The 9,517-nt window shown below is 38.8% G+C and overlaps 3 protein-coding genes across 3 annotated transcripts; 2 read left to right on the top strand and 1 right to left on the bottom strand.

Annotated features, from left to right (window-relative positions):
- Positions 1-1,811: 1,811 nt before the first annotated feature.
- Positions 1,812-3,300, top strand: AK88_00138 (uncharacterized protein; the record flags this gene model as incomplete). The annotated part of the gene is made up of 3 exons (XM_012477789.1): positions 1,812-1,815; positions 1,954-2,415; positions 2,516-3,300. 3 exons carry the CDS (start codon positions 1,812-1,814, stop codon positions 3,298-3,300), a joined length of 1,251 nt encoding a protein of 416 aa, XP_012333212.1.
- A 1,695-nt stretch (positions 3,301-4,995) lies between these two features.
- Positions 4,996-6,228, top strand: AK88_00137 (V-type ATPase, F subunit; the record flags this gene model as incomplete). The annotated part of the gene is made up of 4 exons (XM_012477788.1): positions 4,996-5,061; positions 5,230-5,311; positions 5,684-5,814; positions 6,070-6,228. The coding sequence occupies 4 exons, from the start codon at positions 4,996-4,998 to the stop codon at positions 6,226-6,228; spliced, it is 438 nt and encodes a 145-aa protein (XP_012333211.1).
- Positions 6,229-7,346: 1,118 nt separating this feature from the next.
- AK88_00136 (uncharacterized protein) lies at positions 7,347-8,575 on the bottom strand (the record flags this gene model as incomplete). Its single annotated transcript, XM_012477787.1, has 4 exons — positions 7,347-7,431; positions 7,586-7,686; positions 7,850-8,050; positions 8,366-8,575. 4 exons carry the CDS (start codon positions 8,573-8,575, stop codon positions 7,347-7,349), a joined length of 597 nt encoding a protein of 198 aa, XP_012333210.1.
- Between the last annotated feature and the right edge of the window lie 942 nt (positions 8,576-9,517).

The following is a 9,517-nucleotide window of genomic DNA, read 5'->3' as shown; positions in this document are numbered from 1 at the left end:
AAAAAAAAAAAAAAAAAAAAAAAAAAACACACACACTGACAAGGAAGATACCAGACAATTCCTTCTTCCCTGCATCATTACGCCTATCATTTTACACCTTTTTTAAATGAAAAATGAAAAGACCATTTTTAGCGCTTTCCCATCCATCCCATTATTGTAGAATGTCATTTTAAGTTTTGTCACTCAAGTGATGCTGAACTGACTTGTTTGGAAAAAAGAGTACACACAAAAAAATGATGAGCTACAATTGGGGAACAACGCATTTGGGTGTAACTTTCCTTTATAAATAAACCCCCATTTTTCTTCTTCGTTGTGTAGAGGAGCTATTTTGGGGGAAAGGCACAGAACGTTGCATTTTTTATATTATTATTCTTTAATGGTGCTCTTTAACTGATTTAATGTGATGAGTTGTGTGTGCATGTTATTATTTTATTTTTTTTTTTTCCTCCTTATACTTGACGAATGGCACATATTTGCTGTTCCTCCATTCACACATATTAAAAATGATAATTACAGCATGTATTCATTTATCATGTCCTTTTTACGAAACGGGACGAGTTAAAATAATTTATTGCCCAACTCGGAAATGGAACATGCGTTAAGCCGCCTGTACGGCGCGGTCACGTATACGTGTAAAGTACGGCCTGTTATAAAGTGCAAAAATAGCGCTTGCCCAATTTTTTTCGTATACTTAACGGGATAGCTACATAGTTAAGACAGTTTTCCATTCGAGACGCTATACAAGTATGGACTACACATACGAATGTTATCATGGGTCACCAAGTAACAGAGGCGGCTCTTCAGGTAAATGCGCACTGACTGGGCTTCCTATCAAGGACTCGAGGCGTCTTGGCACAGTTGCATTCACAACGGGAAGGTTACAATGTGACAACCAGTTTTCCTCAAAAGGGCGTGCACAAAAAAAAAACACACAAAGCATTATGCACTAAGCGATGGCATACAAAATCAACACACGCTATGCGCTGTTGGGAGAGAAAAATAAATCGACGCCAGGTGTTTAAATGAGAGCGACACTACGAAAGCACGACATAGGCAAGTAAAATTATATGCTCATTTGAGGTCCTTCATGTGCGTGTACATTCCCCCTTGAATATATATATGTACCACAGTAATACCATACCACATCGATTAGCTTTAAATTCGAAACTTAACAAATTGCACCCTACGCAAATGTTGCATTATTTCCACGAAAAAAAAAAAAAAATACACAATCGTGCATGCAAACGCGTGCGGGGAAAGGAAAAGGCGTAAAGCCCCAAGGCATATAAGAATAGTAGCAAAATAAAAGCGCAGCAAAAAAAAAAAAAAAAAAAAAAAAAAAAAAAGCGAAAAAAGGAAGGAAACAATTATAAAGAAATAAAGAACGCTAAAGAATGCGAAATGTCAAACTCCTGTGGCTCTCCCAACTTCGCCTTTCATCGAGAGTCCAACTACTGAACGAATCGCCAACAGCACGTTTGCCAATCGGAGGAATTGCGCCCGCCCCCCTCTCAATTTTTTTTGTCACGTCTTTGCACACGCCATGCCAAAATTTCTCCCCCCACCGGAATATATACCTTAAGTATGACTACACCAAAAAGGAGAAAAAAAAAAAAATTTACATACGAAAAGAATGAATAAATGTTAAATGCTTGTGTTTTAATTGTGCATTATGGACCACCACATACCCTTTTCATATCCTCTGAACCTTCGTATGTTAGGTTACATGCCCTTCAACTGCAAGTTATCTGGACACACAGAGAAGAAAATTTCGCATCTCCCTACTGGTACACTTTGTTATAATCCAACCAATGGGTAAGTCTGTGTATACGTTCGTCGTGGTACATGGGGCGTGTACATAATGCACACGTTTGAAAAATGGCCACTGTTCAAAGTGACCAAGGGAGGAAGAAGGCTCTTTTACACACATACGGCTAATTCCTCCTCATGCAGATACTGCCACCAGCGCAAGCGCAGATGAAGGAGCCAAAATGGGTTCCTCGGAAATATCAAAAATAGAAGCCATACTTGACAAAATTCTCCCGTATAGGGACATAAACGTAGTAACCCTAAAAAGCATAAGAAAAGACGTGGCGGATTATTTAAATGTGGATGAATCATATTTTACGGAGAGCAAAGAAAAAAAAGACTTACTGAAAAGTATCTTGAAAGAAAAGTTGTTAAAAATTTACAAACAACAGAACGAGGAGGAGACGACGGATGAAGTTGAAAAAAGCGAATACAACGATGAAGTGAAAAAGGGAGAATCGAAACAGAAAGTAAAGAAGAGTGCAAGCAAAAATGAGAAGAAAAGCCCCCAAAATAAAGAAAAAAGTGCAGAGAAGGAAAACTCAGATAATGATGTGGAACAAGAAGAGGAAGAAGACAACTACACCGATGACAGTGTGAGCGATAGTACAAGCATGTCAAAAAAAAAAAATAAAAAAAAAAAAAAAAAAAAAAAAAAAAAAAAAAAAAAAAAGAGAATTCAATTCTGACGAGGATAATTATCAAGTAAAAAAGAAAAAGAAAAAGGCAAAGGAACAAAATGACGATGATGAATATGATGAGGATGAAGATGGGGATAAACAAACTGAATTCAGTTATGATAATAACAAATATAAATCAAATAATGACGATGCTTCCAAAAAAAAAAAAAAGAGTTTCAGCAGTGGAAATAACACTAGTAAAGAAAAAAATGTACATACCATCAAAAAAGAAAAATTAAGAAAATTAGTTTTGGATTTAAAAATTGGACCCACTATTTTTAAAGACTTAAACAAAGAAGATGAAGAAGCATACAATACCAAACTGGAACAGAGAATAATTACGTTTTGTGAAAAAAAACACGTGTGCTCGGGAAGTGGAAGATTACCCAGTCCGAATGAAATACACGAGTACAGAAAAAAAATGAAACTCAAGGAGGAATTAGATGGTATTGACCCGTCTAACATCCTCGACTCCAGCACAAGGGTCAGGAGAAGGAACCCTAATGCTTATGTGCCCCAGTCATTTGCAGAGATTGATGAGGAAGAGGAGGAGGAGGACGAAGAAGAAGAGGATGAAGAAGGAGAGGATGAAGAAGAAGATGACGATGATGAAGAGGTCGTCGGAGCGGAAGATGATGCAGAAGAGAAAGACCACGATGAGGAGGAAGAAGAAGAAGACCAGGGTGATGAGGATGAAGAGGACGACGAGGATGAGGACGACGGGGTGGCTAAATCTAAAAAGAAAACGTTAAAAAAAACAATCAGCAAGAAGAAGACTCGTGTGTTGGAGGATGACGACGATGACGATTGACCATGCAATGCTACCCCTCCGTTAAAATAAACGACCAAAGGGAAAAAGTGACAACTGGAAAAAATAAAATAAATACAGATGAATTAAAAAAAGAGAGAACCCTTTTCCCCAGAAATCATGACAGAATATACAACCCCTGTCCTATTTTTAATTTCAGGATTCGAACCCCTATTAATATACATATATTTCTTTTTAATTACGCTTATGAGTCTTCATTCTGGAGCACACAATGCGCACGCGTGTGTATACACGTTTCCGTTTGCGACAACGTTCGAAGCGGCCACAACGGAGCAGCTTTCCACTGCAGCAAAGTGTATTCGAATAATGTACCATACAATCTGTTCGCGCGAGAGCAACAAAAAAAAAAAAAAAGAAAAAAAAGAACACCCATGGTGATAAACACAGCGATGTGATAGCTATAACTGTGGTCACCTTGATGAGGTGCCAAAGTACTCCTTGGTTGGAGCGTCAACCCAGCGTCTCAATACAATGATTTCAGGCTCCACGAACAGGTTTGCACATTTTTTTTTTCTTAACCCGCATGATTTGGTTGAGATGTACATATGTGTACACATATGAAGAGTATGCCTTAGAACTATTTTTAAATCCCACCAATGTTATCTTCCTTTTTCTAAATAGTTTTTTTTTTTTTTTTTTTTTTTTAAATCTTATGAAACTTTTCTGATCTCCTTAAAACTTTTTTTTGTATTCGCCACTCTGCAAATTGAGGTTCGTCAAATTGGGGCAACGGCCTCGTTGGAGTTGGGTTTATTTTATAACAATTAGGAAGTGTAGTCCACTGCGGACGAATATTACCCATGCAGTCGTATTATTCACTTCTATGTTCCTTTTCAGTAGGGAAATTTCCCCAATGAGGGGGGTATATCCCCTAGAGGAGTATTACTAATAATGTGAGAGGACGCGTCACCCCTTCTCTGGATGTTCCTCTACGGGTTCGATATTCTTTTCCCCATGAAGGGTGTAACAACGTGGGGAATATATTCATATATATGATTGACTCCTGGCCAATGTGCCATAGTTCCCCACAGATACGGAAAAACATGTCCTTTGCCCAGGCACAAGTGTTCTATTTAGGCTTTAACCTTCTTATTTGTTTGTTTAATTTTTATTCTTATGGTAATGGGAAGTTTTTTTTTTTTTTTTTTTTTTTTTTCTTACCATGATGTTATCCATTTTTTTGCCCCCACCGCATCTTTTCGTATTTACCCATTTTTCGTTCCGCGTCCTGTCACAATGTTGAAATTTTAATTAGTTTTTCCTCCCTCGAGTCCTTATTCGTTGAATGCGATCCCACAAGTCGCTATTTTCACAAAACTCATGGCTATGCATTAGTCACATGGGCCGTATGTTTATTTTATTTTAATTCTATTTTATGTTAAATTTAATTTAATTCTTTTCTTTTTTTTTTCTTTCACAATCGCAACACTTTAGCGTATTCTTGCGCGTACGAAAAAAAGGAAAAAAAAAAAAAAAAAAAAAAAGTTTCAGATAAAATTTTCCCAAACTGTTCTCATTTAACAGCATACATCTCTCCTCAACAATTTGATCGTGTTAACACGTTTTTATAAAGTGACCCCCATTTTTTTTGGTGTATGAGAAGAGCCACAGGGAGGAAGTTACATACGAACATATGAACATACGTACATTATCGCTCGCTCCGCTTGATAACCTATAATGACATCGAGAAGACATAAGTACTTTAATGAAACAGATTTAAAGATATACATCATAGGGGATGAGGTAAGGAGCAGCGGATGCGCACGCCAAACCCCTGGCCCACACGTGCGAAAGAACGCATGTGTTCGGATGGGCGGCTCCAGGGGAACGCCCCAGTAGCGCGAGAGCAGTACATGGAGAGTTACACCTCGTGCCCACCTTCTCATGCGCGAACGTGTTCCCCCTTCTCAGGACTCTGTTGTGGGCTTCTTACTAGCTGGCATAGGCTTTCGGGATGGCCTAGGGAAAAAAAATTTCTTCATCGTGACTTCAAGTAAGAACGCGATAGAAGAAAGAAAGTTACCATATCGCGCACCCACAATTTAGCTGCCACACAACCGTGAGCCCTTTCCATTTGTGTATATATGTACACTCCGGAAAGGAGCGACAATCTGAGCAATGCCAATAAGGGTTACGCTAATGTGCTTCCCCTACCGCTATTTTAATGGAGGCGTTCGCATCCTTTTTTAACTACGTCATTTGATAGAATTATAAATGAGGGCAACAGGAGGGGGAGGAGCAGTTATCCCCCTGTGTTGCTGAGCGTGAGGAAATATGTGTATATTATTAGCCTCACGTGTGTGCACCGCGTTTCTCACACTTGACGCATACTTACCCCATATCTCCACATCTCTTCTCCCCAAAGAAACGAGCAAAACAGAAATAGAAGACGTATTCAAGGAATATACCTCAAAAAGTGACTGCGGAGTTATTCTCATGAACCAACAGGTGAGCACACAAGGGAAGAAAAAGTTCAATGCATCAAACAGCCATAAGGTTACAAAACAACCGACCAGAGAAATGGCTACCTCATGAGATAACTTTCATCCGATGCAGTGTAAAAAAATGTGTTATTATACAAAATGGACATTTCTGTGAAGTGTTATGACGGGGAAAATTTTTTTTTCTCCCCCCCCTCCAACGTCGAGGGGTGCCCAAGCACATCCACACAGTTATATACACTTTTGTAACATAAGTGTGAATTTATATGTTCACATATTTTTTATGTGCTTGCTTGTTTTTGCCCTTCAGATTGCGGACGAAATAAGATACCTGGTTGACCAGCACGATAAAATCCTGCCAACCGTTTTGGAAATTCCGTCCAAAGACAAACCCTTCGACCCTAATAAAGATTCGATCATACAGAGAGTGAAGCTTTTTTTCGGGGGAGATTTATCAAATCTGAAGTGAATGTCTGAGCTGGATTTGCATGCGAACGGAGGCTCATCCAAATTTAGGCACTCGCTTCATACCCCATTTTGACGTGTCTCCTTTTCGAATGTACTTATCTTACACACCCATACCCCTACTACCCCTCTTGTCCCCATTTGCCTTTTGACCAGAATGGACGTAAAGGTCAAGGGGAGCATACTTCTCGCTATTCTCATTTCTACCTACATCTATGTAATGATAAATCTGTTCGTCCAGCCATTCATTATATCGGATTATCTGATTACTGTTTTTTTTGTAGACCCATGGAAATTAGCTTTTTTTATTAATTTTTTATTCGTCCTTTTTATATCCTTTATTCTTTGTTCCATCGGATTTATACTCCTAACTTGTTGAAAGCAAAAACTGTGTATACGTGTTATTATCCTAACGTAAAAAGCAGCTATTTATAAAGCGGCCCATCGATCTCTCTGCATATGGCGGGGAAGAAAATTTCAGAATTATACACATACTTTTATCCATGTGTATGTCTTCCCCTCCGTTACATGAAGAAGAGGTGAATTATAACCTCCTTCTGTGGTAGCTTCGCGTGTTAAAAAAGTTATTGGTACATTTGAAAAGAAAAAAAGAAAAAAAACTTCCATCTGTGCCCTTTCATTCACCTCTTTTTTATCGAAATGTGCCAAAAAGGATAAATGAATCTACGTGCGTAAGCGACGAAGCTAAAACGTTGCCTTCTGTGCTCACAATGGAAAAAAAGGACATGGAAAACCTCCACGTGGTATGCAACTGTGGGGGGCAGGATGTCCAAACAATCCCTTCCTTACTTTTGTGTAACTGTTACAAAAATGATTTAAAAAAAAAAGGGAGGGAGCTACATGAGGAAAGAAATATCTTCCCGCTTAAAGTTTCCTTTTTTGCACAATTTTTAAAACGAAAAATACGAGAAAAAAAAAATAAATAAAAAAAAGGCAAAACAATGAGTAGGCCTTATTGGCCTTTTCAAGGGCGAGAGACATACACATGCATGTCAACGCGGGAATGCGCTCTCATGTGCATACGACAGAAAAAGACAGCCTGTGGGTACACAGAGCCCTACAAATGGATAAACTAAACCGGGTTCCCATTCATACCCCTTCTTAAACCTTATTAAACAAATTTGGGTTCATAAAATCGTGTTTAATGCAGTTCAGATGGTCGTCGAAATCGTGTAGGTTGAGATACCTGCCAAAGACGGAGTGGGAAAAAAAAGGAACATGAACAGATCATTTAATCCCTGCACAACTTCGTGCTAATCGTATGACGCGGTTAACAATCAGGAGGAAAAAATATATCGCTCAGCAGGAACTTGTGTCATTTTTCTCCAATCGCATCTTACTCATTGTTCGAAAGACTCATTTTCAAAAAGTCCTTATTATTTCGGGTCACGTTCACGTCGAATTGTTTCCATTCCTCCGTGGCATCGTCTTGCATGAATATCTGAAATGGTTATAAAAAAAAAAAAGAACAACAGGCCATGCATTTGTGAGCATCGTGTGCGTGTAAACCATATCATGATGGCTATTCCTGTCAAAAAATTATATATATATATTTTTTTATTATTCTTTCGTTAACGCCATTCCATTTGGTATTATTTCATTACGTTTAAGCAACTGGCATCATCACGCTCCAGCTTGGACAGCTGAACAAGGCATATCATGGCATCGTTATAATTCTTCACCAATTTGTTAGCTATTAGCTCACAAACTTTTATGCTTTTTATGTCTTCATTTTTTGAGTCTTCCACACTTATGTGGTAATACCCGAGGATCCTTTCTTCCTTGCCCTTGTAGTGGTTCTCCACCTGGGTGTGTGCATGGGAAGGAAATCGCAAGGATGTGTAAGGGGATCTGCCCGATGATGGTGACGATCATAATATCGTGGTGGTAGCGTGCAAACTCTTCCTCCTGATTGTATGGTCTGCTTGCACAGATGAGGGCTGCCACGAAAGGGAAACAGCATCAGCCACCACCACCCCAGTAATACCAGCACACGAACGAAGCGACCAACGATGCACGCAGCTATCTTGCGCCCGACTGCGTGCAAAAAAATGTGCACGTTGTAAGAGGTAGAGCTCTCTGTCTACCCCTCGCCAAACAAATCCTATAATAGCACTTACCAAGGTGAAGGCCAAATGCAGGAAGGGGCTCAGAATGTGCGTATGGAATAAGGGAATGCTATCAGTAATAACACATTTCTGTTTTTTCTTCTCAACGTCGTAATATTTTCCAATCAAAATCCCGCATACGTCATCATAAGAGTTTTTCAAACCATGCATAAACATTTTCGCGTATGCAAAGTTTTCTATACTAATTTCAGTCTCCTTCATTTTATTTATTTATTTATTTTTTTTTTTTTTTAGTTCTTCAATGGTATTGCTTCTGTTGTTCAATTTTTTGTCGTTTTAAAGCTTTATAAACTTTTCACCACAACAAGGAGAATGGAAAAAAAAAAAAAAAAAAAAAAAATCTGCTTACCCTCAGTTGTATTATTTAGACGGAAAGAAGCAAAATGGAGAGTGTCGCTCCTGGTGATATACCCTTAGCTTTACTGCTTCTTGTTCTGCTTCCACTTCGGCTGCGCTTGGAGACCCTTTGCTTGATTGTACCCTGACGCATTTTAACGAAACCTCGTACTTTTATGTTCCTGCGCGAAAGTAATTCTCCCCACGTTTAGCCCGTTACAAGGGAACGACTCGCCGGTGAAAATAACTCCGTCACGTAGGGCGCAACGCGTGAACCTCTTAAAGTTGAAGCATTCCAAAATGGGAAAAATTACAGAAAAGGCAAATGTAAAAAAGTACAGAATGAAGAGCAAGGGAACAATCGTGAAAGTGCCACTTGCAGAGGTCACGTAAACACGCAAAAAAAGCTGCCAGCAAGGCGGGGGACCCAAAAAAAAAAAAAAAAAAAAAAAAAAAATACATATTACATTTACATATGCGTACAGGGCGTTACACAACGTGCACGTTAGAAGAATAAGCCGCTTAGCATTCGCCATATAGACATTTGCTGCCCCTTAACGATGATTTCATCATTTTGGCAATTTAAAAAAAAAAAAAAAAAAAAAAAAGCCGGAATTTATGTACATGTAATTTCCGTGCACAAATTTAGGATGCATACAGGAAGGCGCAAGAAAGTGGAACCCTAACCCGTCGATGGAGGAACAACGCACGGATCTTTCATACCATTCGATAACTCATTTGCACAAATGAAAACTGAAAAAAATTGTTTTAGAAGAGAACATATACACAGTAAGGTGTGTTTACTCT

This window comes from Plasmodium fragile (assembly GCF_000956335.1).
Source record: "Plasmodium fragile strain nilgiri unplaced genomic scaffold supercont1.1, whole genome shotgun sequence".
NCBI classification, from domain to species: Eukaryota; Apicomplexa; class Aconoidasida; order Haemosporida; family Plasmodiidae; genus Plasmodium; species Plasmodium fragile.
Note: the sequence above shows the minus strand (reverse complement) of the source record. Positions and strands in the feature narration are given on the sequence as shown.